The sequence below is a fragment of the Pollicipes pollicipes genome, unplaced genomic scaffold (assembly GCF_011947565.3).
Source record: "Pollicipes pollicipes isolate AB1234 unplaced genomic scaffold, Ppol_2.1 Scaffold_56;HRSCAF=61_pilon_pilon_pilon, whole genome shotgun sequence".
Taxonomy (NCBI): domain Eukaryota; kingdom Metazoa; phylum Arthropoda; class Thecostraca; order Pollicipedomorpha; family Pollicipedidae; genus Pollicipes; species Pollicipes pollicipes.
In genome coordinates this window covers 78,942-102,181 of record NW_023596737.1, presented here as the reverse complement: position 1 = coordinate 102,181, position 23,240 = coordinate 78,942, and the positions used below count along the sequence as shown (strand labels likewise).

Genomic DNA, 23,240 nt, shown 5'->3' with positions numbered 1-23,240 from the left:
TGTAATGGCATGTCACGGGCTGCTAAGTTGATTAAATAAAACAGCAAACAACTGGGCAAAACAACAAATGTGTCATCTTGGCAGCCCAGAAGCTGTCAGCAGGCTACTAAAAACAATTCCTTAGATGTCAAAAATAGAACTGATAGTGTTTTCGGCGCACAAGAGTCATGGAATGGCGCTCTTGATGTGCTGCGGTGAGTGGGAGGGTTACTCGGGAGATCCGGATGACCATATAAAGGATAGGGGTGGGAGGGTGCTGGTGAGTTACAAGTGTGTGGGTGCAAACTGTGTGGAAATGTCTGTTTACTTTTTGATGTGTGTTGTGTGGTTCCTGGAGTCAGAACTTGCCCCAGATTAACCCTCTGCTTGTCTGATTTACGCATTACCGAACAGCTGAAGGGGCGGTTCAGGCCGGGACTACAGGCTGCACCACCTGGGCCCCGCCCCGCCCTGCCGATTATTGCTTTTGCATTATTGCTGCTATTAATAAGTCATGCTTAACTTGAGGCTGGGATTGCCTACGTTTCTGGCATACTTTAATTATAAATGCCTAATAGTTGCTAGTCCGGTTGAGTGCTGTAAATTTTACAGAAATGTGTGACAGAAAAAGCAAATGAATTGAAGTTTGTCATGTCTCCTATGAGGACTGAAATTTTCAGAAGCTCTAAATTGTACAAACCTTGATTCTCTGCAGAAAAAATTACCTTTTAAAATCTGGTTTGCTCATCTGGTGCACATCCTAAAAATTTAGCCAGACATAACATGATTATTATTTTCCAACTCTTGCATGGTCATGAGTCTTTGAAATGTTTATTTCAGAGTCCATGATGAGCATGACTAAGGCTTCATTTTCCACTGTTATGGGTGCCAACCTGCCTGCACCATAAATTTAGAATAGAACTGCATATTTGAGATTGGTCATATCTGATTGCTGTGTGCAAACATGGTGAGACCAGTATCTTGGGACCATAAGCACCAATCAAGTAAATTGTATGCATGGAATCAAGACAGGTGTTAGGTTTGTATTCATGTTTAAAAAGTGTTTTGTACAAACACCGTGTATTGCAGCTTAAGCAAAGCTATACTAGCACTTAGTAGGATGTATATGTCCACTTAGGTAGGATTGGGATAATAAAGCTTGGGGGTGCAGATGCCCTGTCAAGGGGATGCATATTTCCAGCCATTGTCCATGGGTGCAAACACTCTTTAATGTTGCAGTGTGCAACAAACCATTTATGCTTTTTGATGCAATTTAGTCATAGCTTCTAGATATACTACAACTCTCCTGCTGTCAGATATACTAGAAAACACTAGTTCTTATTGCTTTCTTATTGCTTGCCATGTAAACTGATGCTAGTGTTAAATGTCTTACCTGTTCCCCAGCATGCTTTGTTATTTATGTGTGCAAAATTTATCCAGTGAAAACAGGGTGATAGGAGCCTGGGGTGCCCCCATACCACCACACCAGGAAGTTACCCAGAAAGCAGATTGAGCCACTCAAATCTGAGTGCACCTTAGCAACATGTAGGCTGTGGAATCATATGTGTGTCATCAAAAAACCTTTAAACACACAGAATGAATTAGGATGTAGTTTATCATCAGTAGTTGGGGCATGCCTTTAATTGCAATAATTTCTGTGAATCTAGGTGACTTCCAAAGAACTTCAAAAATATTTTATGAGGTCTGTGTTTTGTCTGAATTACTTATGTTGCCATAGGCATTTGGTGTTGGTTGGAAACATATTCTGTCAAGAGGAATGGTCAAGATGTATGTTGAGGCCTTTGGTCAGTCTAAAATAATACCATCCCTCTGCCCTGGACCAAAAGGCTCACACAGCCCTTCAGTGCAAAGCTGCTGCTGCCAGGCAACACAGTGTGCTCAGCCTCACTATAGATCCTGTGCTCTACCCCAGTTCACTGTGTGGTGCCCAGCTGGCAGCAATGGAGCGCAAGTTCACCAAGGTGCTGAGCCGGCCGGGCATGGCTGCACAGCTCCGAGAGAATGTCAGCCAAGCCGTCAAGGAGACCACCATACAGGTGGGTGTCTGGCGGGACCTTTCCCCCATTACGGGAACCTGTCACGGGCCTGACCTGCCTGGCTGTCAGTTTGTTCATGGGCATGGAAGTGTATTTTTACGCATGTGGTGGGGATGCCCTCAACAGGTCGCATTGAGGTCAAGTCATGCTGAGCAGAGCTTGTCACTGGCACCTTGAGCCCACCACCTGCATAATACCGCTTTGCTTTAGTGGTTAAGCCTGCCATCACCCTTTTTGCCAGATAAGTCCACAGGAAATAGTTTGTTTGTGCCATACAGTGGTATGCCCTCAGTCACTCTGTGCGAGGTTGACCCATGTGTTCAGGCACCAGCCAACTGCCATGCATGTATTCGGACCGAGCCGATCACTCCTTATGTGACCCGGACTGGGGGGGGGGGGGGGGGGGGCGGGTGGATCACCAGTCTGCCTCACCATCCCCTCGGACACAGGGATGACAGTATTTAGGGAGCTGTATCCCACCGCTGGTTATGGTATTGTCGTGTAAGTTGGCCGGCACTGAATGGATTCTGGAGCAATGCGTTGCGTCTGGCCGAATTTTCCACACTTTTTGAGCCAGACCCTTCGGCCGGCAGTGGACCCGAAAGACTCTCAGGAGATTGATCGAAGCGGCATGGATCCTCACTGTCATTCCATAACTTATATGGTGGTGACGGCACCCAGGGAAAGCTATGAGGGGGGGGGGGACAAAGACAGAGGGAAGTCCGTGTTGCAGTACATTTAGTTGTAGTCATGGGCCTGCAAGACCTGGTACATTGATACCTCGGTTACCATCGGCGTCATCGGAAGGTCGCGCATTTGGTGTACAGTTGATATATGACACAGGTGAGCAAATGTCTCAGTCGGGAGACAGAACACGAACGGAATTACACCAGGCATGATATCCCAGCCGGAAAAAACCCAGCCGTCGTCTGGACGCGCCGAAAGCTTTCTTTGTGGCCCTTATGGTCTGGTGAAGTTTGCTTCAGCGCGTCACAGTTCCTGGCACGCCCGACTCGTGCGTACTAATTCGTTTGTTTAGTACACACTCCCGGGCTGAGTTGACGCTCGTGTCGGTCCTTGACGTGCCCGAGCTCTACTGCGTAGATGCTCAGTTGACTTGTGCGGAGGCCTACGCTATGTCTGACCTTCGCTCGCTCGGTGACCAGTGCGGTTGACACGTGCTGGGGGCTTTACGGGCCCAACGTCCGTTTAACGTGTGACACGTTGTAAACCGGACTGTCAGCAGTGTTTTGCAATGACCCGTCGTCGCCCTACAGACCCAGAGGCACATCACGGAGCCGCTGGACTACGAGACCTACGTCTCCAAGAACATGACCATCCTGCGGAACGACCCGCATCGGGAGCTGCTGCTCTTCCCGCTGGACGATGTCGAGGTAGGGGGCGGCGCTGTACGGTATTGAGGTGAGAGAGGTGCCACTGGACGATGTTGAGGTGGTCACGGCCACCGCCGACAGGCTGAGATCCATGGGCTCATCGGGCGGGCTCATCTTTGGTGCGTTTGGTACATATGGTACATTGCCACCAGAAAGTCGCCGGAATGCCAAATGGTGTAACTAGGTGTCACCGTAATACCAAATGGTTAAACTAGCTGTCACCATAATACCAAATGGTTGAGCTAGTTGTCACCATAATAGCAAATGGTCGAACCAGTTTCATCATAATACCAGATGGTTGAACTAGCAGTCACCAGAATACCAAAATTATGAAGTAGTTGTCATCAGAATACGGTTTGGTATTCTGGTGACTTGCTGCCTAACACTTTTTTTCCAATCATTTGACGTTAACGTGTGATTGGAAAAACGGCAGACAATCTCCCAGTCCGTTATCTTTATGCGGGGTAAACATACGATGCAGTCGAATTGTGTCGTATGGGCCCGAATACGTGAAGGTTAAGAGCCAATTTTAACTCATGTGAATTATGAACCATTCACTCAAATGGAAGCGTGGTTTTCCCTTTCATTTCACCAAGAAGTGGCGTGCCTTTTTCGCACCATTGTCGCCTAGTACGAGTGTGCTCGTATTGAGGCACCTTGAATAGCCATTTGTGAGCTCGTAAATTTCAGAAGTTATTGATGTTTCCCTAGTAATCCCGCATCTCACATCTTGCATCGCGTAGGGCGACAAACCCCGGGACCCACTGTCGGAAGACAAACCCCGGAACCTTCTGCCGAGCGGCAAACCCGGGACGCACCGTCAGGCGACAAACCCCGGGATCCACCGTCAGGCAACAAGCCCGGGGATCCACCGCCGGGCACTAAACCCCGGGACCCACCGTCAGGCGACAAAGCCGAGGATCCACCGCCGAGCACTTAACCCCGGGACCCACCCTCGGGCGACCAACCCCGGGACGCACTGCCGGATGACGGACCCCGGGACCCACCGCCGGGCGAAAACCCGGGACCCACCGCCGGATGACGGACCCCGGGACCCACCGCCGGGCGACAAACCCGGGACCCACCGCCGGATGACGGACCCCGGGACCCACTGCCGGGCGACAAACCCGGGACCCACCGTCAGGCGACAAAGCCGGGTATCCACCGCCGGGCACTAAACCCCGGGACCCACCGTCGGGCGACCAAGCCCCGGACCCACTGCCGATGACGGACTCTGGGACCCACCGCCGGGTGACAAACCCGGGACCCACCGTCAGGCGACAAACCCGGGGATCCACCACCGGGCACTAAACCCCGGGACCCACATTCAGGCGACCAACCCCAGGACCCACTGCCGGATGACGGACCCCGGGACCCACCGCCTGGCGACACACCCGGGACCCACCGCCGGGCGACAAACCCTGGGACCCACCGGCGGGCGACGAAGCCTACGATGTCTGTCCGTCGCTCGGCAGCAACACTCGCGTGAGCAGCACAGCGCGGCGCTGGGGACCTCGCTGGAGCAGCAGGCGCTGGAGCGGGCCGAGCGGCTGGTGATTCGGCAGTGCCTCGAGACCTACACCGCCCGGCTGGTCTCCGTCAAGTACAAGTACGACGCCTACGCCGGCACCTACCTGCAGCTGCCCAGGTGAGTGGTGCTTGCCCACAACCTCTCGCGTGTGTGCTGGAGCGCTGATGATGGGCTGGAATAGTGCTGATGGCTGCCTGCATATGGTCTAACCATATATGATAGGGTTATGAAGCATGATATGCCCAATCGACATCTGAAAGCGTCTGACAAAGTTTCATCCCCGAATGTGTGTCACTGCTTTTTTGGTAGCCCAAGCTGCTTGTTATCCAGCGTGCTATGCCATCCAGCGTGCTCTAAGGAATACGGCCATAAGTCAGCGGCGTCACTGACGCGACGCGGCGTCCCGTACCTGTCTCCGCGGCTCGACGCCCCTCGCTCCGAGCGTGTGCCCCCGCCCGCAGGTTCCCCCGGGCGCCGACGCTGGCGCCGTACGTGTGCGAGGCCGACCTGGACGTGGACTGCACCGACTCGCTGGAGGTGCAGGCCGTCTCCAAGTCGGGCTTCCTGCTGCGCGGCACCGACGGCGCCGGGGACAAGCTGTTCGCCAAGTCGTTCAAGCGCCGCTTCGCACGTCTCAGGTGGGTGCTGCGTGACCGAGCACGACGGACGCCCGCTGACCGCCGTCAGCTGTAGCCGGTCCGGCCTGTGACTGCTGGAGACTGTGGTGGTCCCTGCGTGGGGTGGTCCCGGTCTGTGACGGCTGCGGTCTGTGGTGGTCCCTGCATAGAGTGGTCCCGGCCTGTGACGGCTGCGGTCTGTGACTGCTGGGGACTGTGGTGGTCCCTGCGTGGGGTGGTTCCGGTCTGTGACGACTGCGGTCTGTGGTGGTCCCTGTATAGAGTGGTCCCGGTCTGTGACGGCTGCGGTCTGTGGTGGTCCCTGCGTGGAATGGTCCCGGTCTGCGACGGCTGAGGTCTGTTGCGGTCCCTGCGTAGGGTGGTCCCGGTCTGTGACGGCTGAGGTCTGTTGCGGTCCCTGCGTAGGGTGGTCCCGGTCTGTGACGGCTGAGGTCTGTGGTGGTCCCTGCGTGGAGTGGTCCCGGTCTGTGACGGCTGCGGTCCGTGACTGCTGGGGACTGTGGTGGTTCCTGCGTGGGGTGGTCCCGGTCTGTGACGGCTGCGGTCTGTGGCTGATGGTTGCGTCGTGCGATAGCATCTTCCCCAGCCCTTGATAGTGGTCTCGTCTGGTGGTGAAGGCCGTGACAGGGATGACTATGACCCGTGACGGCGACACCTGCGCCCTGCAGCTCAGCACCAGAGTTTAGAGGTGGCGTCATTCAGCACAGTCATATGTGTCCTCGAACTCGCGCTTGCCAAGATCATGCTGAACCCAGTCATGGCCGCTGCCTTCGTAGCAGTGCCGGAAGGCGACCCGGGTTACGTTTTGTCAGAATGGCTTATTTGTATTAAGTCGCAGTGCATGGACTGTGATCCATGTGGCTGATGTGATGGGGCGTCATTTATCGTCGTAATACACTGTTCACGTCACCTAGATGGTCTTCGCACACCAGACGTAATATAAGCTGCGGTATTATTCAACCCAAAATTATGCTGTAACGGGCGTGAGATGCACCCAACATTGTGTGTCCACCGCCGACAGGCAGGGCGCTGACGGCAGCTACGTGCTGGAGTTTTACAAGGATTCCAAGTCGTCTGAGAGCAAGGGTGCCATACCTCTGGACCTGGTGGCCGAGGTGGTCAAGGTGCGTTCGGCAGCATGTGATACGTGTAGGGCAGCCAGTCGAGCCTGCGGAAGATAAGAGTTGTTCTTACAGTGTGGTCCTGTCAGACTGGCCAACGCATGATTTGAATTATAGTTTTTGATATTTGAGAGACAACCTTATACGTATGTGCACACAAACGCAAACACACAAATGGGCGCTCATGACCCACAGCGGTCGATGCGCCCTAAAACCCCAAATCATCGTCATCATCATCACCAAACGCTAACGCACGGGTTTAGGATAGTGCACGGAGAACCCCGCAAGTACAAAGGGACAGCAGCCGTCAACGGTCATAAGCATGCGAGTGACGTCAATACTGTCAAACCACTTTTCCCTGCCCATTGTCTAACCACTCCCTCCGCGCCGCAGCACCAGAAGCGTGGGAAGCACAGTTTCGAGCTGCGGACGACAGACGGCGGCAAGGCATACCTGCTCACGACGGAGACTGAGGCTGAGCTGCTGGAGTGGGTCCAGACGGTGGGCCGCGCCGTGGCCCTCACCAAGGACGACCGACTGAGCGTCGCCTCAGACGTGTCGGCCACTGACAGCTCGGGTGGGTGTGGCTTTCGGTGCGACCTCGGGTTGTGCTGATCGGCCGAGCGTCGCCTCAGACGTGTCGGCCAATGACAGCTCGGGTGGTTGTGGTTTTGGGTGCGGCCTTGGCTTGTACTGATCGGCTGAGCGTCGCCTCAGACGTGTCGGTCAATGACAGCTTGGGTGGGTGTGGCTTTGGGTGTGACCTCGAGTTGTACTGATTGGTTGAGCGTCGCCTCAGACGTGTCGGCCAATGACAGCTGGGATGGATGTGACCTCTGCACAAAAACGTCTGTCGTGTGAACGTCTGTCTGTCACTGACGCTTTGATTGCTGTCTGACGGAGGGAGCTTGACCGACGCCGGCTGGCCGAGCCAGACCAGAGTCGGCGGGCGTCAGGCGGGGGACGTGCCGCATATGCAGCGCTCCCCTGGGTTGGCCGAGAGGAGCGACAGGGAAGACCGCCGCCCGTGGCCCGGTGGGGCGCCTGAGAGCATCACCGTGCCGCATGACCGGGCGCGTGGCCCGCACCCTCCGCTGACCCGCTCCCCGGCCGGGCGCGCAGGCTCTACGCTGCCGGCCAGCTCGGACGAGCGGTTCGGCACGCTGCGCGGCCTGGACCAGAGCCTCAACCCGCAGCTGAACCGGTACGCGCACGAGACCGACTACATGATCGGCCAGGCGCGCGGCGAGGGGCGGCTGCCCGTCTTCCAGCTCTACCCGGACATCCAGGTGGGCGGCGGGCCGAGGGAGTCGTGGCCAGCGGGCAGGCCGGAGACCGCGCCACAACACCGGTGTCGTCGCACTCGGCGTGGGCCGGCCGGTGTTCATAGACAGCTTCAGGGAGCGAACCAGAATGCGAGCACAGTACGCCTGCTTGGGATGAGTCGACCCCCTGGGAAACAGACGTCACCTGGCTGCTGAGCTTTGACTGGGCGGGCCAGGCTGCTTGGTCTGTAGGCTGTCTCAGTTGTGCCTGCTGCGCCGGTGTTCAGACCGCAGCTGGCGGCCCGGAGCGGCCCGTCATCTCGGTGCCGCAGCGGCGTGTCGTTCTGGGTGGCTTGACACAGTGTGTCCTGCCTTTGGTTTGTTTGGTGCCGCTCCCAGTCAGCTGCGTCCCATGACACCCTCTGCCCCCCCCCCCCCCCCCCCGCCTCTGGATGACCTGGCGCCGCCCCCAGTCAGCTGCGCTCCATAACGCCCTCTGTCCCCTCGCCTCGCAGTCGACGCCGCTCTCGACGGCCTCCTGCGCCGACCACCTGCGGACGGAGCCGTTCTCAGAGGTGCACGGCGTCACAGTGCTGGTGCGCTGCGAGAGCCTGCAGTTCCGGCTCCAGATGCCCGTGGACGACACTGCCGAAAACCTCAGCCAGGTCAGACGGAGAACCTCTCCCAGATTAGGCGGAGAACCTCTCCCAGGTCAGATGGAGAACCTGCAGTCTGGCCGCACGGAAGGCCTTCCCGAGTCAGACGTGGAATTCGAACTGTTTGGGCTGAGAACCGGGACGAGCGAGATGGATTGGTAACCCTTGACAGGACAGACGTGGATGCCGGACTTAGAACCTAGCTCGGGTCATTTTAAGCCTGGAATTGCAGCTGAGGCTGGGATGATAACCAGACTGATAGGTATCTCTTATCTTGGTTATGCATCGGGTGTTGGTTTCTGATACACATCAGTGAGTTTAGGATCCAGTGATGTTTATATATGTATGGGATGTCTCATCTGCGTTTCTATTTTGTCGTTTTTGTTTTGCTTGCTTATGCGATGCCTTGTGGTCGCATTTCACGAAACGTGTGCTCTATTCCCTGTGAAATTTATTCTTTGTTAAGCTGTTGCATATGAAATGAATGGCACATGCCGATGTCTGTTTTCCACTGATTGTGCACGGTATTTACCGACACATGAGCCGCGTGTTTGTGTCGTCTCTCCGCCGGGTTCGACGCAGATCGAGCCGTACTTCACCTCCCTCTGCCTGTACGACGCCAAGCAAGGCCGCAAGATCTCCGAGGAGTTCTTCTTCGACGTCAACGATCCGTACATCCGCAACCTGCTGCCGAAGGCGGTGTCCAAGCACAAGGAGACGGGGACCACGCTGCTGCCGGACCTCATCCACGCCCCGCTCGAGTGGCTCTCCTACCCCCGACAGGTCAGCCGGGGCCGCTGCTCATGGGTCGCCCTCCTACGTCGGATCGGCGCCCGGTATCGGGCTCGCGCGAGGTCTTTGCTGTTGCTCGAATGGTTCTCGAAGTTGTGTGTGTCGGCTGGTCTGGTGAGGTAGTGGGACATAGCGCACGACAGTCTTTGATCACCCCTGTCTTGGACACGCCAACCCAGCGTAGCCGATTTCGGCTTCATCGCGAGCGCATCGCCGCGCTCACAAGCCGCGGTACAGAGGCAGGACGCGCCGGCTGACCCCGGCGGTGGGCCGCTCCGAGCCGGTCGGGTCGGTCCGGTCGGGCGGGGCGTCGGAGCCGTGTCCGAGCCGGCCCGCTTAGCCGCGCCCTCCGGCAGGCGCTGTTCACGGTCCAGCAGCCACACAGCGAGATCTTCCTGGTGGTGCGCGTGGAGAAGGTGCTGCAGGGCTCGGTGGCCGTCTCCTGCGACCAGTACAGCCGGCCGGCCGACGCCAAGCACCTGGCCAAGATGCACTGCCAGATTCGCCAGTCGTGCGACAGGTGCGTGCGCGGCGCGCCGGCCCGCTGCGGCGGCCCCCGGCCGGCCGCCGCTGCTACTGTCACCGACAGACGCCCGACGATGTGGCGCATGTCATGTTGCGTCATATATTTACTACGAATCGCTCTATATGCATGGTTTAATGTTTGATTCGGGTCGATGGGTTACAAATTACACGAGAAAAATGAAGATGTGATGACTCATCAAGAGTTTGAAAAAAGCCTACACAGTCAAACAAAACCCCCGTTTTCACATTGGTGAGGTTTCGATGTGGGCGCAGCACGGCTCCGGGAGGGCATAACGACTGGAGCGCATTGGCCTTGCGTGTGCGGAGTCCTAGACGATGCACTGGCGGTGATGTGAGTGTGTGTGGAGGCTGTCGCGTGGTTCCGCGGCGCCGGTGCGCGCGGCCGCCTGTCTGAGCGGTGGCCCGTGCCAACAGGTTGGGCGGCTACCGCATGCCGTTCGCGTGGTCGGCGCGGCCTCTGTTCCGCTCGACGGCCGATCTGGACCCGGCAGACTTCGCCGCTCTCTACCGGCACGAGCCCAACAGGATGACCGACGAGGACATCCTCAAGCTGCTGCAGGACTGGCGCAAGTAAGGCGCGCGGCCCCGGCGCGAGCTCGGATTATACAGCCCCGACCGCATGCCCGCGGCGCCGACCGCACCGCCCGGGTGATGGCTGCTCATGGGCGGGTGACGCGCTTATCCCCAGAGCTGATCGTTAGTTTGGTAACGAGTGGTGTGACTGGATGAAATGTGTGGAGGTGCTTGAAAATCTCGGAAAGCTTTCAGTGATACGCTACACCAATAGCGTCTCGGGGCTGCTGTTGGAAATCGCAGGGCTGCGATCACTGCGGCGGCTCGCTCAAGTGCTGCGCTGCGCGGGGACTGGACAGCACGTGGTCGGCGGTTTGTTCCCTCAGCCTGTCATCAGCTGCTCAGTGGGCCGCTGTGAGGGTGCAGCCCGGCCGGGCGCCAAGCCCAGCTGAGCCCGGTCCGCCCGGCGGTGCCGCGACTGAGCCGCGCCCTGGCCGTGGCCGTGCGGTCTGTGACGCGACCGGCGGTGCTGTTTCAGGCCGGACAAGCTGAGCCGGCTGTCGGTGATCCCCGGTTCTCTGAAGGTCTCCGTCCAGCTGCACGGCGGCCAGCCGCTGGAGAGTGAGTGCTGCCGCTGCAGTGCGGTCGGGTCACAGTGCAGAGGTGTGGCCTCACGGCAGACTTCGTCACAGGGTCCGACTGTGGCTCCCGACCGTCCACTGCGTGCCGCCGTCTCTGGCCCGCGATCTCTTCCGAAGGTTGTCTGTGCCACCCTTCTCCCCGTCGCAGGGCCACGGTCTGACCTCAGTCAAACCGCGCGTTGCTTGTGTGACATTCCAGCGCTGGCGCTGCGTGAGCGTACCTCTCGCACTGTCCCGGTGCGACCGTGTCCCGCACCGCCGGCAGACTGCCTGTCGTCGTCGCTGGTGCCGCTGCGGCCGTTCGGCGCTGGCGCTGCGTGAGCGTACCCCTCGTACTGGCCCGGTGCGACCGTGTCCCGTGCCGCCGGCAGATTGCCTGTCGCCGTCGCTGGTGCCGCTGCGGCCGTTCGCGGTGCCGCCGTCATCGCCGCCCACGCTGTGGCTGCAGACGCTGCCGGCGCCGGCGCCCGAGCTGGCCTCGCCTCACACCGGCTACACCAACCTGCTCTACGTCTACCCGCGCCGCCTCAAGTACGACGCGCAGAAGACGTTCAAGGCGCGCAACATCGCCTGCCGCGTGGAGCTGCGCCAGGGCGACGACGAGGCGTCCGCGCCGCTCCAGGTCGGTTCCTCTCCGGCGCCGGGCTGTCGGCGTTCGCTGATCGGTACGGGACGCGTCAGATGCCTCCCAGATTCTGCCTGTCTACGGATCTGCCGTGCGTTCGGTCAGTTATTCTGGATCGCTGAGTATTCTAGAGGCGAACACGCCGTGATTTTTCTTGCGGAGGCTGAGTTGATGCTCAACTGATGTTGCAGTTTCAAGCACCCGGACTGGTTCGGGGAGGGTTTTTCTGGTTATGTATGCTTCCGCCGGACGTGCAGTCATTCTGCCGACTTCAGAGGGCGCTGAGCCGCCATCGGCCCCGTTGGTGACCTTGTCTCTCACCGGCAGTGCTTCTACGCGCGGCCGGGCCAGGGCGCGAGCTACGTGACCAGCCAGATGACGTCGGTGCTGCACCACGAGACGAACCCCAGCTGGGGCGCCGAGATCAAGCTGGGCCTGCCGCTGGCCATCGACGAGCGGCACCACCTGCTCTTCACCTTCTACCACGTCAGCTGCCAGCCCAAGACGGCCAAGCGAGGACAGGAGGCGCCAGACACGCCCGTCGGATACAGCTGGATACCCCTGCTCAGCAAGGGCAGGTGAGGCTGGACACTGCTGATCAGCAAGGGAGGGTGGGTCAGGGTACCATTGATCAGCAAGGGAGGATGGGTCAGAGTACCCTTGATCAGCAAGGGTAGGGAGGCCGGCGTTTTACGGCTGCCCAGCAATGGGAGGAAGTGTGTTCATTTGTTCCTGTCACTGGGCCAAGGCAGGACCACTCGTGAACACCTGAAAGGCTAATGCCTCGCAGCAGTAAGCCAGGTTATGCAGAAATGAGGGGCTGGTGGCTTCTTGTATCTTTGACCTTCGTCTTTCGTCTGCTGACAACAGGTAAAGCATTCTACTGAGGCTCAATCAGAGGAAGCCCTTTTTCCAACTGGCAGGGCGCAGCTGGATTGCTTTTTCCATGTGTTCTTCTCTTCATTCAATGGTCCAATTGTTTCATTATATCATCTCCTTGCCACGACATCGTCAATTGATTTTTGGTTGGCTGTCGTCGCGCGTCAGGTGCTTGCCGCGGTATCATGTGTTCGTGAACGGCCGCTGCTGACCCTGACCTGTGACCTCATCACCTTGACCTGTGACCTCACTCTGATCTGTGACCCCTCACAATGACCTGCGACCTCCTCACCACGTGTGACCACACCATGTGCCCTCACTCTGACCTGTGACCCCCTCGCAATGACCTGTGACCTCACCATGACCTGTGACCTCACCATGACCTATGACCTCCTCACCATGACGTGTGACCTTACCATGTGACCTCACTCTGACCTGTGACCTCCTCACCGTGACCTGTGACTCGGGCAGGCTGAACCTGGACACGCAGACGGTGGCCGTGGCCTCCTACCTGCCAGCTGGCTACCTGGCTGTGGAGCCGCTCGGGCTGGGCAAGGGGGTGAGTGACGCCGACGGCGGGGAGCCAACACTCCGGCACCGGCCGGACCGGCCGGACCGGCGCGCCGCGCAACCGCCACCGGCGCCGCTGGAGCCGAGCTGTGGCGGCGATACCTCCCACTTAGCGAGGAGTCTGAGACTCCGCCGTGGTATCATTATCGGCTGGCACCAACCGTGACCCGGGCAAACGGGTCTGCGTGGGCGTCACCGCTCTGCTCCAAGCTTCCTGATCTTCAGACGTTAGAATATGTGTTTGTTTATAGGAAATCAGAAGTTCATTTTCAGCACGACGCCACGCGCATGGGGTCGAACTAGTGTAAAATGAGGGACGTCACTTAGGTTTGTATGTGTGGTCATTTGTCATGTTTGGCGTTAGCCCAAGGGCGCCAAATGACCGTAGATGTCGGCGCTTCGCAAAACCTCAGTTGCCATCATGACACTAGCTCGAATGCTGAAGGTGTAGCTCACTTCTTTACTTCCGTCCCGCGATGATTCATTTGTTCGTGGAAAAATAGTTGTACCTATGTTTGCTTTATCTGTGATAAGGCTAAGAGCACAGCAACTTCACTTCCTGTAACTTGGCTTTGCACAGAAGGTCTAAATATTGTGTTAAGGCAAAGGGCACGGAACATGCACTCCTGTAATAAAAGGCTTTGTACAGAAGGTCGGAAGTCGTCAAAACACCTCCAAGTCGCTAACAAACGTGGATGCCGATACTAACGCATGTGTTTCAGCACGTCGTCCCGTGTTGTCTGTGCATGCTCCCGCGAAGACACCGCGGCTTGCGGCCTCAGTGTAACAATGTATCGAGGACCGAGCCAGGCCCCACCCCCCGTGAGGCGGTGCGTGCACGTGAGCTCGAGCGATGTCTTGTCGGTGCCCGCAGTACGCCGGGCCCGGCATCCACTGGGTGGACGGCCAGAAGCCGCTGTTCAAGGTCACGTTCCGGCTCGTCTCCACCGTCTACACCACCGACCAGCACCTGCACAACTTCTTCCTGCACGCGCACCGACTGCGCGAGACGCGCATGCCCACCGTGCACGCGTCCGACAACGAGACCACCAAGCAGGTCAAGGTCCGTGCCGACCGGCGCCCCGGTCCGCCTCGCCCACCGGCGTTCGGCGGCGCCGGCCGAGGCCGCCCGTCGTCCTCCGTGTGCCGTGTATTGTATAAACCGTCGCCGCCGACTAAGTCGACTAACGTCCGTCGCGGAGGGTGCTGTCATTAAGCGGCCTCTGTGTTCTAGGTGGTGCACCATCTGCCTAAAATACTCAAGGTTCGGTCAGTCGGTTCGTGTTGCTGTTTGTGTCGGTGCGCCCTTTACGTGGCTTGGCTTCCCGGGCGCTGGCTGGGTGGGCACCGCGTCGTTGCTGCTTCAGCCCTCCCGCGTGGTTCCGTCCCATCGCTGCACGCCGCCGGCACCTAAGCTCACCGTCACTGCACGCTGCACTGGTCACTGTCTGTCTTGCCGGTATCGACCACTGCACGCATGCCTGTCCTGCCGTTAGTGGCCACTGCACGCGTGTCTGTCCTGCCGGTATGGGTCACTGCACGCGTGTCTGTCCAACCGATATTGGTCGCTGCATGCATGTCTGCCCCGCCAGTATAAGTCACGTTGCGCGTGTCTGTTCTGCCGGTATCGACCACCGCACGCATGTCTGTCCTGCCGTTAGTGGTCACTGCACGCGTGTCTGTCCTGCCGGTATTGGTCACTGCACGGGTGCCTGTTGTGTTGGTATTGGTCTCTGCACGCGTGTCTGTCCTGCCGGTATTGGTCACTGCACGCGTGTCTGTCCTGCCGGTATTGGCCACTGCACGCCTGTCTGTCCTGCCGGTATTGGCCACTTCACGCGTGTCTGTCCTGCCGGTATTGGTCACTGCACGCGTGTCTGTCCTGTCGGTATTGGTCACTGCACGTGAGTCTGTCCTGTCGGTATTGGTCATTGCACGTGAGTCTGTCCTGTCGGTATTGGCCACGCACGCGTGTCTATCCTGCCGGTATTGGCACTGCACGCGTGTCTGTCCTGCCGGTATTGGTACTGCACGCGTGCCTGCACATGCAGTCAGGATCCTGTTTTGGCATGTTCTGCTGCTGGTAGATATGTTAGAGCTAGAGCCCCAACGTGGCTGAACAGGACGATGGTCTGAGCCCACGCTGCCCACTCTGCCGATGGTCTGAGTCCGCGCTGGTGCTTGCGCGCCTACTATCCCATTTGAAAAGGACCTGTGTGTATCCTCGTGAGGTCGTGAAAGAGAAAATGCCAAGTTCACTCCCACAGTTTTTTTAAATGCCGTGATCTGAATGCGGAAAATTCAAGTTTTGAAGTTAACGAATATGACCAGTGGCTCTGGACTGTTGTCGTTTAATCTGAACCCTGGAAGTATGCGTGCAGCTCCCCGTTTGCCATTCGCCGTTCTTTCTGTTGGCCTTTAGGCTTAAGGGAGCAAAAGCTTGTCTGATTGGAGGCTTTTGTTACCATCATGGACTGCACTAGCCGACATATTTATGTCTAACATGCCTCTTGAACTGACTCGGATTTTATGAATGTTCAGTGAAACTGCCGCTGTTCTCTTTATGGCCGTCCCGGTTCTGGAGATGCTCTTTACATGGATATATAGGTCACGATGCATATGTTGGATTTAAGTAAGACGTAGTTAACCATACAAAGCTGATCTGTATATGGACGCTGGTTCAAGTAATTGTAGTTCGGATGCAGTTTTTTTTAGCATAATTAAAGTGAATGTGCAGTGTAGTAAATAGTCTTTGCTCATGTTATAGACGAAGGGCCTAAACTCAGAGTCAATATATTTCGCCTTTCACATCCTTAAGGGTAAAAAAAAACTGCAAGAATGAATAAGCAGTCCTGAAGAAGCGAAAAACGGAATAAAACGACTCTGTTTTTAGCCATTGGCTGCGATATGAGCAAAGCTATAGGCTATTCACACCCATATGAACGGCCGGTTATTTGCGCGGAGCACTACACTGGAGCGCGGCGCCGCCCCGGGCATGGGAAGCACGCGTGTGTCATGGGAGATTAGAGATGAGGTGTAATGTAGCTTTCCCTGCATTTTGACAGCCACCAACGCTTCCTTAGCTTTTGCGAATGCATACGTGGCCCTCTTCCAATGTTTCCGAGGTGCGCTGGTACGGTTGCTTGGTCGACTTTTATGTGTTTTTGCATGTGTTTTTTAAGGTGCTTGCTGTTTGTCAGACCAGCTGGCGCCCTGTGTGATGTTCAGTTGTGTGTGTTTTCCCTGCTTTTCATCCGGTGTCAGGCATCATTTTTGCTCGGCGGACTGAGTGTTCTATTCGCCGGTCTTTAGCCGCTTTTTTCTGTCTCTTCTGGTGTGCGGTCGGTACTACACTTCTGTCGCGATGTTTGGAGGTCGTGCGAACGTAGCAGTCTGCCTAATCAGAGATCGTCTAACAGCCTGTATTTATATGTACCTCTGATCGTCACGACACCGCTGCTGTGTGTGCACGACTCGGGTTTGACTGGTGAGGGGGGGGGGGGCGTGTCTGGCTCCGCCCTCGCCGCCCACTGACGCGGAGGGCGAGACCAGACACGGGCGCGTCCCGCGGCGCGCGCAGTGCGTGGGACGCGCGCCGCGGGCGCGCAGGCCGGGTGACGCGCGTGTGACCCCGCCGGACGCGTCTGCAGGCGCTGCACGCCATCGACGTGGCCACGCTGATCCGCTTCCTGCCGACGCTGCTGAACCAGCTGCTGCGCATCCTGGTCAGCAGCGACTCAGACGACGTAGTGCAGAACACGCTGCGGGTGCTGACGCACGTCATCACCACCCTGCATCAGGTCGGCCGGCAGCGGCTGGTCGACATCTACACCCGGGTGAGACCCCGCCGCCGGCGCGCGCCCTTTCCGGAGACCCCGCCGGCTGCCGCGGCCCGTTACGCCCTAGGGGGTGTGTCTGAATAGTCCGGCGGTGTCGCCGGTGGATGGGCGGGACGCGTGTCCAGTTGGCAGCCTGTGCCTGTCCGCTTGTAACCATGGGCGGTCTATGTCACCTCCTGAGCCGACGCCCGCAAAGCCCAGTCTGTGTTTCCCGTCCTATATGCGCTGCTCCGTTGCCCCCTATCTTCCAAGGTGTGGCCGTCGCCGACCTGAGCCTCCTGCCCCGACCCTCTGACTCGCGTTCTCGCCGCCAGCACGTGCTGGCCGAGTGGCGTCTGCCGCCAAGCGGCCAGACCTGCGTGCACGAGGCGCTGTGCCGCGGCCTGTGCCAGCTCCTGCAGCCCAGCAACATGGACTTCCTGCTGGTGCACAAGCTGCTGCGCCACTCCAGCTCGCTGTTCGACATCATCATGAAGTCGATGGCGCTGCATCTGCTCAACTCAGGCCGCATCAAGGTGGGGGTTCTGGCCGCGGCCGACGGGGGCGCGGTCGGCGCCGGCGGCGGCCCCGGCTGTTCATGGGGCGACCGCCTGTGCCCGCTCAGCCACGGGTGGCGTTCCTTTGCTCGCGCCTGGCGCCACTCGCTTTTGTCACCGTGCGCGCCGGCTATTCACAGGTCTCTCCGCTCTGTGTAGACGTAGTGTGTCTCGACTTTCGCCTCGTTGTCTGGCTGCTCGCCGCGTGTATGGCAGCCGCACTATAACGGGGGGGGGGGGGGGGCTTGGTCACGCATCCCGCCACCAGTCGCAGTCGGCGAGAGCACCCGCGCGGCCTCAGTGTCCTGCCCCGCCCGGTCCCCGCGCCCTCTCCTGCGCACTGCGGCTGGCCGTGTCGGAGGCGGCCTCTCCCGGGCGCCGGCTCGGCGGCGGCTCCACGCCCGTGCAGCCGCCGCCGCCGCCGCCGCCGACCTCACCGCGCTCCCGGGCGGTCGGCGCGCGGTCTCAGTGTCGTTCTGTCGACCCCGCAGGTGGACGCCGCCGATCCGAGTAGTGACGTGAGTTAGCTTGCGAGCCGCGGACCGGCCGCCGCCAGTCACCCCGCGCGCCGCGCCCCTTTCACAGACGCCAGCTTAGCCCGCAGCGTTTGGCCGCTGCTCTCCGCGCATGGTCTTACGTTTGGTTTTTCTAGCGCCCGCTGATGCGTGTTTTAGCGCGGTGGCGTATTTTTGGCGTCGCAGCGTCGCTTTTGAATCATCGCATGCCCTACACCCGTGTCATGTCTGCGATACCCCGCCGTTTACTCACGGTTGGGTGCTGTGTGACAACGGTTGATATTATGTCATGTTCGATGAAGCGAACAAGTCGTATGTTGCATTATTATTGGGACGTTCGTCGAAGTTACTCAGGCGTCAGGGGAGATGTTTCCATTTTGTTGCCTCGTAATTTTGGTTGCCTCAAGGGCATCTTAGCTTTACTTGCTTTCTGATGCGCTGGTCGTAGGTTTGCATTATTCGGTACATGTACTTTAAGATGCAGTATGCGTATCTACCTACACGTCACACACGGTCGTAGCACCCGGTTTTTTCTGCCGTTTTTGCTCTGGCTTAACGTGTGCTTGGACCTGTTTGATATTCTCTTAAGCGTAACACAAGACTTTGGCAAAGCCGTCTGTTCTATTTTAATAGGCAGATAGTTTAAAAAAATGTTATGACAACATACGCTAAGCAGCCTACAGCACTCATATTATTGTGGCTTTGCTGTGTATGATTTCTGCTTCGTTTGAGAAAACACAACTTAGCATTTATTTAAACCATTTGTAATTAACTGGGCGTCGTTTGGTGTGATCACTAGGTTTAATCGATAACGCTCTCGAAGTTCTCGGAGATTGCAAATCATGGCACCAGTGAGTCGGGAAGAAGTGCAAGAGTGTTGTCATGTCTCCTACTTTGATAAAATCGTTGTTGGTCATCACCTTATCATCTATTATGGCAATACGCCGAAGTATTGACGGTTACGAGTACCGTTTAGCCGTCTCGTCTGAATTGGCACTGTTTGCGCACCAGAGGTGCTGTCCGGTGCTAACGGCAATGCCAGCGTCGCCGCGGTGTTGTTAAAAGCCCGACGTTCCCGTGCCTCACCGCCGCCGTTGTCAGCCCCGAGCCGCGAGGCCCGGCCGGCGAGACACACCTGTGACGTCACCGCGACGTCACTGTTACACAGATGCAGCGCCACGAGCGGTTCACGGCCAGCTTCAACAAGCAGCTGGAGACGATGCTGGAGTCGTTCTACCCGTACATACTGCAGAAGTACAAGGAGCTGCCGCTGGAGACGCGCGAGGCCAACCGCAGCATGGCCGCTCTGCTGAAGGTGCGGTGGACGGCGGCCGGGCCCGGCTGGCTGTCCCGCCGGCTGCCCAGCCACCCCTCCGTGCGAGCCCGCGGGCTGCCCCAGACGTGCGTGGACTGAGCTCCTTTCGTCTGCGAGCTGTTTCTATCGTTGAACGTCTACACATGACGTAGTTTTCCGCTAGAGCGGCGCGCGGTAGCGTTGGACTGTATGGGCGGCTGGGAAGGTGGTTGTGATCGCCCGAGGCATCTGTCCTGACACGTGTGGAGCGCTCCGGCGTGGTGCGCGCGTGACGCTGCGCCCGCTCCCCGCAGCGCTGCCTGAGCCTGATGGACCGCGGCTTCGTGTTCCGCCTCATCACCTCGTACCTGGAGAAGTTCAGCCTGGCCGACCCGCGCCTCCTCTGGGAGTACAAGTTCGAGTTCCTGCAGATGGTGTGCGCCCATGAGCACTACATCCAGCTGAACCTGCCCATCTTCAACCCGGCGCGCACCAGCATCCGCTCGCTGCACGGTGAGGCCCGGGCGACGCGGCGCTGCTGGCGCGGGCCGGCTGCCGCTGCCCGCAGATATACCGCCACTCCGCGGGGACGGCGTTCACATGCTGAGGCAGACGTCGTGAAACAGTGGGAACGAAAATGCGCTTGACTGTTTCATGTTTTGAAATCACCGATTCCAGATTTTGAATCACAAAGTGTGATTCCAAATTTTGTGCTGTGGCCCTATCTCGGATTTGGCTGCTTGGTCAGCTGGCTGATGAACTTATGAGCCGGCTGGCCGCGATCCGTTGGTTTCTAATCACATGACGGTCGTCTTTGAATGCTGTTGTCATCAGCTGACCTGACCTGCATGTTCTCGCCCTCCTGACCGCGTGATGTCTGTGTGTGTGTCAGACTTCCAGCAGGAGTACTTCATGTCCGAGTCGTTCAGCGCCAAGCACTACCTGACCGGCCTGATGCTGCACGAGCTGCGGCTGGCACTCAGCCAAATCCCCGACGTGCGCCGCATGGCCATCCACGCCGTCCGTGACCTGGTCGTCAAGCACGCCTACGACGACCGCTACCAGACCAAGGTGCGCCGGCCGGGACCGCGCGCCGCTCGCCAGCCCCCCGGTGACGTGTTCGGGACCCCGGACATCTGTCTGGGTTCGCGGGACGGGGTGGCTCTGTCTGGAAGTTTTCAGCAGGTTCCGCGGGTGGCGCGCAGGAGCGTGGAGCGTAAGACCGGCGAGGCGGGTGACCAAGTCCGACGGACGGGCTCGTTCGCTGTCGCTTGGTCGCGGCTGCTCTGTTAACGTCACGGACGCCACACCGTGTCTGCCTCACGCCGTGTCCGCGTCCAGGGCGGTCGGCGCCGACTTGACCTGACCTGTGTGCTGCTCGCGTCGACAGGGCCAGAAGGCGCGCATCGCCACGCTGTACTTCCCGCTGGTGGGCATCCTGCTGGAGCACCTGCACCGGCTGGAGGCGGCCGTGCCGGCGGCGCCGGCGACGGCGGCGGGGACGGGGTCAGCCGTCAGCCGCGCCGCGTCCCATCGCTCCACGGCCACCTGGCAGACGAGCTACTCCTGGGCGGCCGCCGACGGCACCTCATCGCTGGGAAACCGCAACAGGTCAGCACAGGTCGCCGGGCTACTGCGCCCGGTCAGCACAGGTCACCGGACCACTGTATCAGGTCAGCACAAGTCACCGGGCCACTGTATCAGGTCAGCACAAGTCACCAGGCCACTGCCACCAGGTCAGCACTGGTCGCCGGGCTACTGCGCCAGGTGGGCACAGGTCACCGGGCCGCTGCACCAGGTCAGCACAGCCCACCGGGCTACTGTGTCAGTTAGCAGGTCAGCAACAGGTCATCGAACCACTGTATCAGGTCAGCGCAGGTCACCGGGCCACTGCACCAGGTCAGCACAGATCGCCGGGCCACTGCACCAGGTCAGCACTGATACCGGGCTATTGCACCAGGTCAGCACAGGCCACCAGGCCATTGCACCAGGTCAGCGAAGTGTCCGTTCACTGGGGCACTGTCTCGCAGCCGATCGAGATTGGCTGTCCTCGCATGGGACAGGTCAGCTCAGGTCACCGCAACATGTCAGCCGGCGACAGCGCCGCTCCATTTGCGCACGATGTGCAGACGCAGACGACTGACCGTATTCAGAAGGGCAGCTCGCTGAGTGCCCAGAGCCGCACCACCTGGACGCCGAACGCCGCCGGGATTGTTGGCTGCCAGGAGTCCATGTTATCGTCCAGCTTTTTAAGCGGGATTCGGGCGCTCCTTGTTGTCACTGGGTGCGTCTGTGTCAGTGTTGGCCGGGTCCTGGTGCTCCTGGTCGTCGCTGGGTGCTTTTGGTCGTCACTGGGTGCTCGTGGCCGTCACTGGTTGCGCCTGTGCCAGTGCTGGCCGGGCCCGGGTACCGCTGGTGGTGACCGCCAGGGCGCGCCTGGCCTACAGGTTCGCCCCAAACATGGACCTGGCGTCGCACGCCAGGGTGGCGCAGCGCGAGTCCACCTACCTGGCCTACATCGCCGGACAGAGTACGTAGCGCCGCCACCGACGGCCGGCACCGGCCGCTGTTAAGTGAAGTGTCCACTGTTCCGGTGCGATGAAACCCAACGTTTGGCGCTTTTGATCGCACATCTAGGAATCGGTTAGTTTCCGACGTTTTATAAAAGCTTTGCCGGATATTTGGCACAACACAGAAGGTTGCCAGTGTCATGTGATCGTATGCAAATTAAATGACATCAGATCAGATGTTAGAACCCATCTATCCGCGACCACCCGTGATGCCGCTCCAGCTCCAGCTCCAGCTCCAGCTCCAGCTCCAGCCGTCTCTCACCCCGCATGCTCCGCAGGTCAGCAGGCGTCGGAGAGCAGCGCCGCCTCCACCATCAGCCTGGCGTCCACGGCCTCCTCCCAGACGGACACGACGGTCGAGTCGGCCGTGCACGCCGAGAACGGCGACGCCTCGTCGCAGCGCGCCCTCGAGCTCGGCGACACGGACAGCCAGCCGGGCGGCAAGCGCTCCACGCACAATAGGTGACGCTGCTGCTGGCTGCGGTGCGAGGCGACGCACGCTAGCTGCCACCCGCAGTGATGGTGCTTAAGGCAATGCGGAGGGTATTTTTACCGTGGTGGAGCACTGTTTTGGGCTATAAGAGATATCTGAAGCAAGTGTTTGGTCGTAGTCTTGTTGCAGTGAGATTGAAGCCCCTTGACTCGAACTTTTTATTTTTTTTGTTTTCAAAATCATTACCGATTTTGAGCGGTATTCAGTCGTGGCGAGCTCCGAGTGCGGCGCGCGCCAACACTGTGCCCCGGCGCGCGGACAGGACGCTGAGCACAGCGCACGACCCCGGCGCGCTGTACCGGTACGACAAGCTGCTGCCGGGCGAGGCGCGCGACCTGCTCGTCTGCTTCCTGCACGTGGTGCGTCACGTGCCCGACGAGCTGCTCGTCACGTGGTGGAAGTACGCCGCCGAGGACGACGTGGTCAACTTCTTCACACTCGTCCAGTGAGTGGCGGACGGGCTGCGGCCTCCGGACCTGGATGAGAGACCTCAGCCCCGACGCGCTGAGCGGTGACACCCGCTTGGGTGACAGACTGCACGGAGGTCTCTTGGGCTCGCGGCTCATCGTGCCTTTCAGGTGCGACTGTTGCCAAATGGACGGGGATACTCGGTTAGAGCTGATCTGAATGCACGTGATGTGAGTTGCTTGAGGCCTTGGGCATTCGCTGGCGCCCAGCGCCGCCACGGTGCAGTTCAACGTCAGGCTACTCTGTCGACGGGCTGGATGTGACACACAGCCAGCCTGCTGACCAGCCACCGCCGGGGGACCGGCTGACGTCGCGTGC

At 58.9% G+C, this 23,240-nt stretch overlaps 1 protein-coding gene across 1 annotated transcript in view; it reads left to right on the top strand.

Annotated features, from left to right (window-relative positions):
* The first annotated feature begins 221 nt into the window (after window positions 1-221).
* Window positions 222-23,240, top strand: part of LOC119102167 (dedicator of cytokinesis protein 9-like) — a 32,547-nt gene continuing 9,528 nt past the window's right edge. The window contains 27 exon segments of the mRNA XM_037225518.1: window positions 222-259; window positions 1,913-2,036; window positions 3,314-3,430; window positions 4,906-5,078; window positions 5,423-5,599; window positions 6,621-6,723; window positions 7,114-7,297; window positions 7,843-8,009; window positions 8,501-8,650; window positions 9,224-9,424; window positions 9,790-9,953; window positions 10,394-10,549; window positions 11,031-11,113; window positions 11,505-11,755; window positions 12,086-12,336; window positions 13,109-13,196; window positions 14,082-14,270; window positions 14,442-14,471; window positions 16,858-17,043; window positions 17,361-17,561; window positions 19,266-19,412; window positions 19,706-19,904; window positions 20,284-20,462; window positions 20,782-21,002; window positions 21,839-21,921; window positions 22,240-22,423; window positions 22,717-22,899. Coding sequence (XP_037081413.1) covers window positions 1,941-2,036; window positions 3,314-3,430; window positions 4,906-5,078; window positions 5,423-5,599; window positions 6,621-6,723; window positions 7,114-7,297; window positions 7,843-8,009; window positions 8,501-8,650; window positions 9,224-9,424; window positions 9,790-9,953; window positions 10,394-10,549; window positions 11,031-11,113; window positions 11,505-11,755; window positions 12,086-12,336; window positions 13,109-13,196; window positions 14,082-14,270; window positions 14,442-14,471; window positions 16,858-17,043; window positions 17,361-17,561; window positions 19,266-19,412; window positions 19,706-19,904; window positions 20,284-20,462; window positions 20,782-21,002; window positions 21,839-21,921; window positions 22,240-22,423; window positions 22,717-22,899 — 4,163 coding nt within the window. The 5' untranslated portion in view covers window positions 222-259; window positions 1,913-1,940.